The 15295-nt window shown below is 42.6% G+C and overlaps 1 protein-coding gene across 4 annotated transcripts in view; it reads left to right on the top strand.

Moving 5' to 3' along the window:
* Nucleotides 1-15295, top strand: part of AP3B2 (adaptor related protein complex 3 subunit beta 2) — a 182880-nt gene that overhangs the window by 54095 nt on the left and 113490 nt on the right. For 2 of the 4 annotated variants that reach the window (XM_073579565.1, XM_073579564.1), the window contains exons 1-4: nt 2197-3208; nt 9291-9366; nt 9442-9516; nt 12730-12825. In XM_073579565.1, the coding sequence (XP_073435666.1) occupies nt 2988-3208; nt 9291-9366; nt 9442-9516; nt 12730-12825 (468 nt within the window). In that variant the 5' untranslated portion in view covers nt 2197-2987. Of the gene's footprint in view, nt 1-2196; nt 3209-9290; nt 9367-9441; nt 9517-12729; nt 12826-15295 lie in introns of those variants that run through there. The other 2 variants (XM_073579566.1, XM_073579567.1) reach the window with 1 other exon arrangement.

The raw sequence follows: 15295 nt of genomic DNA, 5'->3' as shown, positions 1-15295 counted from the left end.
TTTCATTGCATTTTTGTGTTCGTTCTTTGTTACATATGGTTATTTTTTGGCGTGTTTTTGACTCTGCATTTTGTCTTTAGTTAGTGTGTCATGCTTCAAAGATGCTCAAAGATAGATAGATAGCAGCACAAACTTGAGCAGATTTTGGGTACAATAGTCCTGAATAATGCGGTTGTCCAACGCAAAAATATAAATAGAAAAAAACAGGCAGCACTCCAGTTAAAGGGAAAATTGTGGACTTTAATCCAGCGCCAAGTGGTGCAACGTTTCGACCTCACAGCACCGGTCTTTGTCAAGCACAGTGTTACCATAGAATAGTGCACTTTTTGTCATGGTTTATTGAGGTTTCAGGGTAGGGTGTTTAAGGGTTAACTTGGAAAGCCTCTCTGTAGATCCAGGGAGGGTTTTTATGGCCTCATGGTAGAGCCCTCCCCTGTCGTTTATACTCCTAGCTGAGTGTGCCTGACCCTGTTCTGTCTGTGCTTCATGCCAATCGTTGTTTGTTTGCCAAGTGTTTGATTCGGTCCTGTCACGGTTAACGTCTCTTGTCTGCTCATTTGGTACCCCGCTGCCAGTCCTGTGTATGACCCTTGGCTACGCTATTTGACCTCTCTTGGAATACCCCTCCTGTGCCTCACTGCCCGTTCTATGTATGACCCTTGGCTACGTTATTGACCTCCCTCTGTACATCCCTCCTGTACCTCGCCGCCCACCCCGTGTATGACCTGATTGCTTGTTTGACCACTGTAATTCTCTGAGCCACATTAGTTCCAGCACAGCTGCTAGCGTTACTAAAGCTCGTCGGTGGCCTCGCCCACCTTCTCTGACGCTCGGTCACATGACCGCAGGTTCTGCGGATCTCAGGCTTCTCACCAACGCTCCGCCTTCCCCGCAGGTCCTGCTTCTGGTCTATCGTTGCCAGCGTTGCGCTCCTGCCTCCCACCGTGGTGAGTAGACATTCCCCACGCTGGTAACTTGCCCCTGTCACCTCTGGTGACAGCGCTATCAAGCTGCTACTTGACACTTTTTATACATATCTCTTCAATTTACAAAAATTAGCATATATTAAATATAAATCATAGTCAAAGTGTATGAAAATTACATTGCAGTAAATATGAGAACCATCATAGTGTTTACATATATAAGATGCATGTTAGAGTGCAAAAGATTATATCCAACCGTACCTACAATCAATGATACAGCTAGATTAACAATGAATAAAAGATGTGAAACACCTGTGTGATATTTAAAATGCATAAACATTATAAATCACCTGGAACACTCAGACCCATGTTGTAGTTCCACCATAACAGCATTCTCAGAGCACAACTGAGCATGTCAGTAATCAAATACTCCCGATTGGCCACTCGACAATGATGTCAGCGAACTTCCCAACCTGATGATATCAGCTCACAGCTGTCTGCTTTATCTTTGCTGGTTATCAAAAGTAGGGGGAACCCATGTTGTTTTTTTTTTTTGTTTAATACATGTACACTAAACTACACACGTAAAAGCACTAATTATATTTCTCGCGGATATCTATCTACCCCATATCTAATCTCTCTATCTATCTATCTATCTATCTATCATCTTTGCACATCTTTAAATCGGCTTTTTTTTCCTTTGACAATACTTTTTTGCTATACTTAGGTGCGGATTACATGCGTTTTGATGCAGTTCTGCTGCATAAACGCACTAAAAACGCATGTGTATATTTTACCTGCAGAATTTCCACACCTAATGGAAGTCTATAGCAAAAATCCACACGGAAGACTGAGCGTACCAGCAAGAGAAATTGACATGCCGCATCTTGGAAAAACGCATTGCAGCGTAAAAAAGAAGCACAGTGGGCATGAGATTTCTATTAATCCCATCCACTTTGCTTGTTCTGCAAAACGCAGTGTTCTGGAGGCAGCAAAAATAGGCTGCGTCCAGAACACCAGTAACACTGATGGTGGGCATGTATCCTTATACTTGCTGTTTGCATGTAGTGATTTTATTTTTACTACAGTACTGCAAACAAAGGGTAATTGATAGCGATGGCCAGCCTGTTTACTGGAGTATTTCTCATAATATAATGTGAAGTACAGGGGAGGCTGATGATCATGGTGGATGCTGTAGGTGGGAGTAAAGGAGTCCTGTATGCAGTGCATCATCTAGGCTGAGTCATGTTCCCAGAGATGTGTGGATGTGTGGGAGGGGTGGGAGAAGCTGGAGGAGGGGAATGACCTGCAAACGTGGCTGGAAAATGACTGAAACAGGATCAGCTGGTAAAACAGAAGAAAAGAACGGAACCCAGTTTTAGGATATAATTTGGCAAAACCTCAAACAAAAAGATTGAGCGAGAGCAAACAACAGGACTATCAGGTCAGATAGAAAAGGAATGGGCTGAAATGGGAGGATGGAAGGAAAGAAGGGTAAAAGAATAAGGCATGGTAGGGAAGATCAGAGGATGGGAGGCAAAGTAGAAAGAAGGGAATGAAGTGACAAGTGTGAAGGAGAGATAGTGTCAGAAGTGACATTAGATAGGTAAGGAGTGGATAGGAGGTTGGAAGAAAAATACAGGCGGGGCTGTAATGTGATCCTCAGTATAAAGGCATCTGGAACATATGCATTACACGCTAGTCACAGATGATGGGACACAGGTAGCATTAGGTACTGCAGACAATGAGCCGGCACCTGGTGCATTTCTCATATTGATTATACCATATACTGAATCATCTGTGGATTATACTGGATGTTACTGGGGGACGTCAAAGGCTCCTTTTCTGTTGGACTAAACGGATATGATAAAAGGACGTTTTACAGTTAGTGCTGTGTTGTTCTAAAGTGCAGCCCGTAGACTCATCCCTCACCTTTTACCAAAGTAAACTAGTGATCGCGCTAAATGTTGCCTTAATCCGTTCTGCAAATACTATCAAATCTCCCAATATATTAACATTTTTGGTTCTGGCTGGAAAGGGGCTTCCAGCATCCAACAACCAGATATGAAGCCCATGCAGAAGCTTTTGCAATTGCCAGTGACAGCTGTGAATCTAGTAAAGAATCACCGGTCAGAGGAGGCTAAAAGCCCAGTTCTGACACCAGATGGAGGAGTCCAAACGTTTTACAACGCGCTCCAAGCAGATGAACTGAAACTGCTCAAGTCTCCAGCTACAGAAACCAGCACCGAAAACAGTGGACCCAGCTCCCAAAGTCAGCCTTTGCGGTATGGAGCCCCTGAACTACCTCGTACCTGTGACTTGCACCTCTTGCATTGCTTTAGTAATTCATACGTTGCATATAGATAGAATATATTTTTGTAAGCATGCTGTATTTGGGTACTAACAATAGAAATACATCGATATACGTAATAATCAAATTGATAAGATGCCTTAATGTTTTCTTGTGAACAGAAGCCTAAGTGAGAGATTTGGATACAGTACCCTAATATCTTATTGTACAGTTGCATCATATTCTTGCAATATTTCTGTTCTTCTCTTCTCGTTCCTGTGCTCCATAGTACCAGTCTGCATTCTCTGACTCCGGTGATAAAGCGTAGACATATACCATGAACTTGTTTAAGTTTCAAACGATCAAATACCAACAGAGGACTGCAATGTGCCGTGCGTAGTAATGAACAGGACATGTCCTTCACATAGGGCTTGTGAGCTGGAAAGTAAATAGAAGTGATGAAAAGGAAATGGCTCCAGACAAGTGATGAGTGAACGTGCTCGGATAACGCGTCATCGGGTGCGATCTGAGTATACTGGGCTTGCTCGAATAATATGTTCTAGTCCTTGCAGTTGCATGTTTTGCTGCTGTCTACCTGCTGCAAACTATGCAGCCGCAGGGACTCGAGCTTATTATCCCAGCATTCCCCAGATACTCAGATAGCACCCGATGACGCGTTATCCGAACATGTTCGCTCATCACTAGTCCAGACCTATCAAAATCAGATAGAAAGAAGGCAGTACAAACTTTATATTCAGTCCCAAGAACCATTGCTTTCGGTATGATGGTCATTGCAACAATATTTGGGTAGAGTGCTGATGGTCCACTAGTGACTAGTCTCGGTAATAATGGCAATACTAATAGTACAGAAAACAGACGCCTCAATTGCAAACATTACAAGTTGTAGTAGTCTATATGTTGCTAATCTACAAAGTCTACACAGTGGCTTCATATTAGCAAAAAAAGTGATAAAGCCGATAAAATACATGTAATCGATTTATCCATCGTGCTGTCATCTGGCCTAGGTGTCCTGACAATTTCTACAAAGTGGTGATACTTTCATTTAATGTCTGAAAACAAAACGTCTGATAGTAGTTTGTGGAGCGTATTCTAAATTGCTGGGTGGTAAAATAGCTCAGGGGTGAGAAGTCTCACATGGCAATGTCTATTCCACAATGGAAGTGTCAGACTCACCAGAGCGTAATCTTTGCAGGACTGCACTGTCCTAATGCAGAGAACCCCCCCCCCCCCAAAAAAAAAAAAAAAAAAAAAATATTGTGTAGATGGTATGACATACATTGCTGCAGGGCAATTACAATTATTTAAATAATTTTATTTTTCAATGTGAAACCTTATTGCTACTTTGCAAATAACAATGAAATTGGTCTAAAATGATAGCGATGAACGTCACCTGAATAATTACATTTTAGTCCTTTTTATAATTATGTCTTGTACTTTCTCCAAATTTATTGTAAGCACTGTGTAAAAAGAACCACATTTTTCACAATTAAACGGGCCCCAGTGTGTTGTTAGTGATGCAATGTGATGCATTCCAAAAAATCCCTTTGTATAGATACAGTGGGGAAAAAAAGTATTTAGTCAGTCAGCAATAGTGCAAGTTCCACCACTTAAAAAGATGAGAGGCGTCTGTAATTTACATCATAGGTAGACCTCAACTATGGGAGACAAACTGAGAAAAAAAAATCCAGAAAATCACATTGTCTGGTTTTTTTTTCATTTTATTTGCATATTATGTTGGAAAATAAGTATTTGGTCAGAAACAAAATTTCATCTCAATACTTTGTGATATATCCTTTGTTGGCAATGACAGAGGTCAAACGTTTTCTGTAAGTCTTCACAAGGTTGCCACACACTGTTGTTGGTATGTTGGCCCATTCCTCCATGCAGATCTCCTCTAGAGCAGTGATGTTTTTGGCTTTTCGCTTGGCAACACGGACTTTCAACTCCCTCCAAAGGTTTTCTATAGGGTTGAGATCTGGAGACTGGCTAGGCCACTCCAGGACCTTGAAATGCTTCTTACGAAGCCACTCCTTCGTTGCCCTGGCGGTGTGCTTTGGATCATTGTCATGTTGAAAGACCCAGCCACGTTTCATCTTCAATGCCCTTGCTGATGGAAGGAGGTTTGCACTCAATCTCACGATACATGGCCCCATTCATTCTTTCATGTACCCGGATCAGTCGTCCTGGCCCCTTTGCAGAGAAACAGCCCCAAAGCATGATGTTTCCACCACCATGCTTTACAGTAGGTATGGTGTTTGATGGATGCAACTCAGTATTCTTTTTCCTCCAAACACGACAAGTTGTGTTTCTACCAAACAGTTCCAGTTTGGTTTCATCAGACCATAGGACATTCTCCCAAAACTCCTCTGGATCATCCAAATGCTCTCCAGCAAACTTCAGACGGGCCCGGACATGTACAGGCTTAAGCAGTGGGACACGTCTTGCACTGCAGGATCTGAGTCCATGGTGGCGTAGTGTGTTACTTATGGTAGGCCTTGTTACATTGGTCCCAGCTCTGTGCAGTTCATTCACTAGGTCCCCCCGCGTGGTTCTGGGATTTTTGCTCACTGTTCTTGTGATCATTCTGACCCCACGGGGTGGGATTTTGCGTGGAGCACCAGATCGAGGGAGATTATCAGTGGTCTTGTATGTCTTCCATTTTCTAATTATTGCTCCCACAGTTGATTTCTTCACTCCAAGCTGGTTGGCTATTGCAGATTCAGTCTTCCCAGCCTGGTGCAGGGCTACAATTTTGTTTCTGGTGTCCTTTGACAGCTCTTTGGTCTTCACCATAGTGGAGTTTGGAGTCAGACTGTTTGAGGGTGTGCACAGGTGTCTTTTTATACTGATAACAAGTTTAAACAGGTGCCATTACTACAGGTAATGAGTGGAGGAAAGAGGAGACTCTTAAAGAAGAAGTTACAGGTCTGTGAGAGCCAGAAATCTTGATTGCTTGTTTCTGACCAAATACTTATTTTCCACCATAATATGCAAATAAAATGAAAAAAAAAAACAGACAATGTGATTTTCTGGATTTTTTTTTCTCAGTTTGTCTCCCATAGTTGAGGTCTACCTATGACGTAAATTACAGACGCCTCTCATCTTTTTAAGTGGTGGAACTTGCACTATTGCTGACTGACTAAATACTTTTTTTCCCCACTGTATATTCTACCGTTTCTTTCAGTCACAGGGGTGGGCTTCCGTTGGTTTCAGTAATGGTCTCGTCATCTTACCTACACCCACGCACGTTGATTGATCTGCAGTAGTGGCCCGGTGTCACGGGAATCTTCTCTATAATCCCGCAGTTGCCCAGTGATGAGCAGCTCCCTAATGTCATGAACCAATACGGTTAAGTCCAGTGGACGACACAACTTACACCAACAATGGGATGGAATGGGGAGAGGAAGGCCCTCTCAATAGGGAACAAGGGATGGGGGCACCTCCTGAGCTCCAACCTGTGCCTGTCCCTAAACTCCCCTAACGCCCGAAGCGGGTCCTTCCCCCCCATTGCTGTCACGTGCCTAAACCCTGTTTATCTTCTCACTATTCCTTGGCTAGTGCACTGGACGGCAAGGACGCTAGCATCAACACTGTAGATGGTGAATAATACAGGTAAAGGGACAACAAGACAGACAGAAAAAAGGGAAAATAGAACTTAACACTGTCCCCGCTGAAAAGCACCACACAGCTGAGGATACAGCACCAGGACCACAAACTCCACAAACACAGCAGAAGCACCACTGCAACCAGAGAGCTCCTTACTCCAGGCTTAGTCAACATAGATTACTATCACCAACAGTCAGCTGATGGGTCATGGACTCATGTAACTTTTTAAAGGATGGTGGAAGTGGTCACCATCCACGTCAGCTGACTGGCAATCAAAGCAGTTGTCGGCAAGGAAACTGACATTTAACCCTTGCTGGACTGAAAGGAAAAAAGCTACATTTAAATCATAGCGGAGCCAGAGCTGCCAGGAATCCAAAATGAATCGTGACATCTGAGCATGCGCATTGAATCTCTGTGTACGTCCCCAGCTTCATTTACTGTGTGTGCATGATCTGGAGCAGCGGTGGTACCTGAGTGCCGGAGACACAGTTAGTGCAACGGGAGACAGCACACATGTACCACATTTGCACCACTCACAATTGCAACGTCACAAAGCCAGCGACTCGCAGTGGCCCTGGAGCATGCGCACATAGTCAGTGAAGCTGGGGACGGACACCAAGTTTCAAGCTACTCATCACTGCCCATGCTCGGGATTACTGAAAAGATTCCGTAACATCGGGACCGTACTGCCGATCAATCAAAGTGCGTGGGTGTGGGAAGTTGACAAGACCGTGACTGAAACCAATGGAAGCCCACCACTATGACTGTTAGATAAGATAGGATATAACTATACAATGTGATTTTTTTGGAATGAACACTGCGCGATTTTGCTTGAAAGCAATGTGTTAGTGATGCAAATTGCATCACTAAACATGTTGACGCTGGTTTAATAGTGAAAAACAATGTGATACAGTCCCTTTGACATTGTACCTTTTTCTTCACTCCTGGCTTTTTACTTACAAGTCTGTTCAACATTAGCATCTAGAGGGCAATGTACATAGCATCATTTAATGTCATTTAAGACCTGTAGTTGCTGTGACACCGTCGGTGGCCTATCTTACCCCTTTTCATCCTGGTGTAACAAGACACTACTAATGAATATTTTAATACCTAGTGTCAAGTTTTATGGTAGCAACAGACTGAGGACACATATGACTTTCTTTTTCTTTTTATACATTAATTAGAAGGCAAATAAAAGTGGAAAAAGTAATGTTCACAAAGTTATACTTTAAGCTCGTAATAAAAGTAATAATATAGTTTATATAATGTACATGTTTAATGAAATGCTAAAATGTACCGTTATATAAGATAATTCAAATCACGTACACACACATTTTCATTTACAATTTAAAGAGGTAATAGAGTGTCAAAGAAATATATGTGAAAAACAAGATATCCAAAAGAAATTAGACCTGGGTAATCAGTTGTATGCCAAGATATGTATGGTTACAGGCACAATGAAGATGTCCAGTGCCTACCATTCTAGTATAGAACCATACCACTGCGCAGGGGTGGACATGGCGTTGGTGCAACCTGTGCAGCAGCACGGGGGCTCAAGAGGTAATGGGGGCACCGCTCCATCTCCAAAACTAGTGGAATTGTGCTTTATGATGCACTATTGGACTGTAAAGGGCTCATATACGTGCGCAGGGGACCTCTTATGTCTGTGTCCTCTCCTGCTTCTGTACAAGCTTTATGTTCTGCCATGTGAATAAGATCCTATTGTGGCTACAACAATACACAGAACAGAGAGTTGGACTTTCAGTTTGGGGAGCAAAAGTAATTAGGCACAATACATGTTGTGTAATAAGGAAACATAAGTTCCAGCAGCTATAGTGCTGGCAGAATGCTGATGAAGAGGGACAGTCTACTCAGAAAGAGTGGCTGGTTAGTCACAAAGTGTGAAAATTCCTGAACATGTACATCATTGTGTCACCCAAAATATAAACCTTAATATAGAATATCATCAGGGTCAGAATTCCCGAAAATGTATACTGTATTTACAGGGTCCTGTAGTGTGTAGATGGTTAAACGCATGAATTTTACCTGCTAATAAAAAGTAGATGGTCTCAAATAGGCCGGGGTCAGACTTGCGAGAAACGCTCGCGAGTCTCGCATCAATACCCTGCAGTGCCGCCGGCGCTCGGGACCGGAGTGTGCGGCTGCATAGAAATACATGCAGCCGCACACTCCGGTCCTGAGTGCCGGCGGCAATGCCGGGTATTGATGCGAGAGTTTCTTGCATAGCTCTCACAAGTCTGACCCCGGCCATACAATGCAACAACTACCACTTACCAGGCTTTGTGAACACATCCTTAAACATTTCATGTTCATAGTTAACATAGTCTGCTTAATCTATTTGTCAATCGAGTACAACTTTGTGAATATATCGGCATTGGCTCCTTCATACAAACACAGCTTTCATGTGTCACTTACAATTTTTTCCTTAGACACGATGACTTGAAAGAAATGTTGGACAGCAACAAGGATTCTCTGAAGTTGGAGGCTATGAAGAGGATAGTTGCTGTAAGTGTTTTTATTTTATTTTTTACCTAAGTCTTCACACATAAATATTTATTATGTCATCTCTTCTTTTCTTAGATGATAGCTCGAGGAAAGAATACATCAGATCTGTTTCCAGCTGTCGTGAAAAATGTGGCCTGCAAGAACATAGAGGTGAGCTGACTAACCTGGGAACAAATGTATGCTTGTTAGTTCAAGAAAAACTAAATGTAAAGTCAGGAGCTAAGGCTCCATTCACACCATGTCTTTACCCTGCGTTGGAGATACAGTTGGAGACATCACTAATAGACTCCCATTGTAAAAATGTATATACCTTTGTATTTAATAGTGTAGTCTAGCAGTGTACCATGCTATTCCATGTCACAAAAAAGATATGTCAACCTATACTGGCCCAATGGAGGCCAAAAGTCCTCTCTGTCTGGTGAATAGAGCCTCATGGATATGGTTAGTGTATAAGCAGAACAGTTTTCCTGCCAAATATGATAAATGCTTCAATTATTATGTAAACGTTGTCTTATACGATTTAAATGAAATCTGTCACCAGGTTTTTGTCACCTAATCTCAGAGCAGCATGATATAAGGTTTCCAGTGATGTGTCGCTTACTGGTCTTCTTGCTGTAGTTTAGATAATCTCCTGCTTATAAAACAGTGATTTTATGGCTAGAGGACTAGTAAACCTATTGCCATGTAGTCTTCCATGTTCATAAGCTCTGTATAAATTCACCCCCCACCACTGATTGGTAGAATTTTTTGTGTACACTCTGCATAGTCAGAAAGTTTCCAATCAGTGGTGTGGGAGGGGTAATACAGAGCTCAGCATTCAGAGAACCCCTAGATCTGCAGCGCATAAAACACTGATTTTATTGAAACTACAGTAAGCAGCCCAGTAATTGACAAATCACTGGAATCAGGGGCTCTGCTCCTACATTATACTACATTCAGATAGGGTAGCAAAAACCTGATGGGAAGATTTTACATAATCATTTACACATATATACAGTACATACAGTATGTTTGTTTCATAGGAGAAACTAAAATGGTTATCGCAGGGAAAAGCTAATTTTTTGGACTTCCTGTAACAAATCCCATTTATTTTAGTCAGTTTCTCTTAAGCTCAACATTACTTATACCCAGCACCAAAAGATAACTTCCAGCTCCTCAGTAGTCAGAGATGATGAACAGAAAAGGTTTGTATTAGGTTAGAAAGTTATTACCTAACCACTGCATAGATGGTAACTTGTAGATTGCTGGGGGGTCCGACTGTTAGGACCCCAGAAAACTCAAGAATGGATTGGTGTTCACTACTGCTCTTTTTATTTCGTATGGGGCTTCTGTAGATAGCCAAGCGATCAGTAAGTTATCCCACATGTGGATAGTGGATAGCTCTTAAACTTGACAAAAGCGCTTTAAAGAGCATTTCCCCCCTGAACTGTTAACATGTCACGTATTGTTAAATCACAAACTGGAGTAGTGGCCAAAGATCACTTCGCATTAAGTGCAGCCTTACGCCACATTCACACGTTCAGTATTTGGTCAGTATTTTACATCAGTATTTATAGTCAAAAGCAGGAGTGATAAATACAGGAGTAGTGACGTGTTTCTATTAGGCTAAGTGCCCATGTTGCAGAAATGCTGCGGAAATGTCCACAGCATTTCCACAACTCCCCACCGCGGGTAAAACACATGTGGAATTCGCATGCGTTTTCCCGCAAAACACAAGCGTTTTTAGCTTGCAGAATGATAGCGCTTTCCAAGCGATTTGAAGCATCGCTTGGAAAAGTGATTGACAGGTTGGTCTCACTTGCATAGTGCTTGACTGCTGATCTTATTCTTTAATGCTGTCATCAGATCTGTGATTTGTTCCTCTCTGATAGTCTGGTATGGGGGAGCCACTGCGCATGACAAACTCCGCTTACAAAGGACTTTCAGAACAGCAGAGAGAATTATAGGTTCCCCCCTGCCTAAAATCCAGGATCTTTATGATAAGAGTATTCGATCCCACGCATTGAAAATTTCATCCGATCCCTCTCACCCGGGACATGCCTCATTCCAACTACTCCCTTCAGGACGTCGCTTCAGAGTCCCCAAATGCAGCACCAACCGCCATATGAACAGCTTCTATCCACTCTCTGTTCAACAATTAAATCGTCATGTGTAGACTATATACTGTATCTGTCTTGTTAGATGTTACTTGTTGTATCTGTTGTTATATATTATGTTGCCTCTTTGCCACAAAGAATTCCTTGTATATATGTAATATGTACTTGGCGATAATAAATTTGATTTGATTTGATTTGACAATGTGACCGACTTTTTACTATTGATGCTGCCTATGCAGCATCAATAGTAAAAGCAAGAATGTTAAAAATCGTAAAAATAATAAAAAATAGGGATATACTTACCCTCTGTCGGCCCCTGGAGTCCTCCCGCCTCTCAGCCACGCTGTCGGCATCTTCCGTTCCCAGGGATGCATTGCACGAATGACCTCTGATGACGTAGCATCACGCGAGACCACTACGTCATCAGAGGTCATTCGTGCAATTCATCCCTGGGAGCGGAAGATGCCGGCAGCGTGGCTGAGAGGCAGGAAGGACTCCAGGGGCCGACAGAGGGTAAGTATATCCCTATTTTTTTATTTTAATTCTATTTTTTACAGGAATATGGTACCCAGGGCATGGAGGAGAGTCTCCTGTCCTCCAGACCCTGGGTACCATCCGGACATGAAGCACTCACTTTACGCATGGTGGGTATAGCCACATGCGTAAAGTGAGCGTTTCAATGAAATCCTATGGCGGCGGAATCGCCGCAATTCTGCAGAAATAATGGACATGCTGCGGATTTTACCGCTATGCAATTCTGCAGCGGTAAAATCCGCAGCATGGGCACAGCAATTGCGGAATCCCATAGGATTGCATGGAAATGCGTTTTATTAGCATTTTTTAAGCGTTTCCGCTGCGGCAAAAACGCATAAACGCAACGTGCCCACACAGCCTTATACTTTTCCTCTGATTGTTCCACTCCTAATTCTGGCTTACAAATACTGATGTAAAATACTGCCGAAATACTGAACATGTGAACGTGGCGTAAGGCTGCACTTACTGATGTCAAGTTTATAAAAGATGGCCACTACTAATTATTAAAAAAATAATGTTAAAATGTATTTCATTCCCAATAAATGGAAAAGTCTCTCTGTAACTACCGTATGTTACAATAGCTTACAATGATAAAGCACTAAAAAAGATGCATAAAGTCAATTTGCTAGCCTTTCTTAGCCTATAGAAATGCATGTCAGTAAGACCAAACATACCCTAGGAACCCAGCATTCAGTTTTCACATTGACAAAGCCAAACATATTTATCTTTTTAGGTGAAGAAGTTGGTTTATGTCTATTTGGTTCGATATGCTGAGGAACAACAGGATCTGGCTCTTCTCTCCATTTCTACCTTTCAGAGGGGGTTAAAGGTTGGTTGAGTAATAACTGTATTCTTATAAGCTCCTGATTGTTTAATGTTGTACATTAAAGGGGTTGTAAATTCAGAAAATGTTAATTTTTTGTCGTTAAATATTTTGGTATTTTCGTCTAATATTTCATTACAGTAGCTATACAGAAATACTGAATTCTTGCAGTCCTACCACTAACCATAGGGCGTCATAATAAGCTACCATAATGTGTTCTCTAGAGATAATTTCTCAGCAGTCATCTCACTATCATCTCTGGCAGGATTACAATGATAGTTAACACCTCTAGATTAGGATCAAACAATTTGCAATAGATGATGACAAAGCTCACCTCTTCCCACTTCCTGCACAGTGATCTCGGACCAGGTCTCAGAGCATGCCCACTACACAAAACCCTCAGTAAGGCTTTTGCAGATCAATCACATCTAAGTTGTAGGAAATGTGGCCAAAAAGGCAATTTTATTCATATTTTTTGGTCATGTCCAAAAATTAACACATCCAGCCTAGGCAGTATGTGTTAATACTGAGGAGGTGCCCTGTTGTAGAAATAAGGGCCTTTACTGCTTAATATTGATCTGGGGATTTATTCTGACGGAATATAGGCTGAATGGATGTACAGATGTCTTTTTTCGGCCTTGCTAACTATGTTACTATGTTACTATATTCACGTCCAAAAATTAGACCCATTTTGAAAGAAATGGATGCTCTATTGAAGAAAATGAAGAGTGATACAGTAAATATATCTGCTCACTTATCTCTGCTCTCCATCCAAGCTGACATTCTTCCTATCGAGATTAGGTACATTGCTCTGCACATCTTTGAAGTTACGAAAAACCTCATTGGATCCAAATGGAAATCAATAGAAATCCCATCAATCACCAACATTGTAGCTATAGTTTCTACTCATAAGCCATTTGAATTAGTCCTTGTCTTCAAGAATAACGATATTCAGAAATACCTAGTTAGCTGAGCTCTATGGAACTTGAAATTTCCTCCGAGTAAAGAAAATCCTTGTATGTAATAAATGTTTCCTTCTTAACCAGTTGCATTAATAATCAATTTATCACCTGCTCTTTTCCCTGATTAATCCTGTTCCTTTTATAGGTAGTTTGGAGACATGTGAATGGTTCATTTTTAGATATGTAAAAAGAGTTTATTGTTTACATGTCCCCTCCCCCCAGATATTGTAAAAAATCTGTTAATAAAAATATCTTTCAGAAAGCATGCTCACAACACTATCCAAATAAAAGCATCATAGCCAGACATTAATATCACCACGGTCCACATGTCTGATGTAAAGCATACCTCTGAACTGCTGTTAAAGGAAGTCTATCAGCAGGTTTTTGCTGTGTAATTTGAGGACAGCATGAGATAGGGGTTAAGAGACAGATTTCAACAATGTGTCACTTATCAGGCTATGTGCTGTTGTTTACTTACAATGAAGGTTTTATCAGTAGGAGATTATCATTGCTGTTAGTAGCAGGGCCTGTGAGCATTGATCTGACTCCGCCCCTTCCCCCTGTAATAAGCAGCTCACTGTCAATAGACTATGTACACAGAAAGCTGTGATGTGGGCAGGGGCAGCTTTCTCAACTCTGCTACATGCTAAATCTGAGTGTGTCACAGCCAGGCTCGGTCTGGCCTGGCGGGGTACCAGGTAAATGCCCGGTGGGCCCCGGGGGTCGCTGGGGGGCCCTTTAAAAATGCTGCCCCTTTAAGTGCGTGGGCCCTTTAAAAGCGTGTCCCATGATTTGAAGGGACGCGCGCGTGCACATACCATAGCTCGCGGCGTACCCCCGTCTGAAGCACTGAGGTGGCGTCGGGCGACCCCCTTGCTGGCTCTAGCTCCGGCTCTCTCTAATGACTCATGCATCCCCAGGACCTTGCCGCGTGAGTCGTGACGTCAGCGCTGTTCTTGATGGCTGCTTTCCGGCTGCCAGTATCAGGATCCTGTCAGCGCCGGCGGGCTGCCGCAGCTGAACAGGGTAACTCACCCAGACTACGGGAGGACCCGGGGTCCGATACGGCAGGGAAAGTTCAGACAACAGGACCTGTGACACTGAAAGTAGTTTAGCAGTACAAGGACCTACAATCATGTGACCACAGGGGGCGTGGCTTAGCGTCCTGCTGCAGGATAGGGTTCTATTACAGGAATCCTGGAGCAAAGGCTAGGGAAACTCAGGTCAGACAAGCGGGGGTCATACACGGGGAGGACAGCGCGGTACCAGAGGGACAAGCAGAGAATAGTCAAAACGTAAGCAATGAATCATACACAGAGATAGCAACGCAGTACAAGGGAGGCAGTCAGAGAGTAGTCAGGTCCAAGGCAAAAGAGTCATACACGGGAATAGCAGAGCAGTACAAAAGGAACAGGCAGAACTCGTAACAGGGACAGATCCGGATCAAAAACAAGCAAGCATAAAGTATCACAGTCACAATGCACACCAGGGTCACACACTCGGCCAAGGGTCTG

Source organism: Dendrobates tinctorius, unplaced genomic scaffold, assembly GCF_039654945.1.
Source record: "Dendrobates tinctorius isolate UK_male_01 unplaced genomic scaffold, ASM3965494v1 ptg000062l, whole genome shotgun sequence".
NCBI lineage: Eukaryota > Metazoa > Chordata > Amphibia > Anura > Dendrobatidae > Dendrobates > Dendrobates tinctorius.
This window is presented reverse-complemented; position numbering and strand designations above follow the sequence as displayed.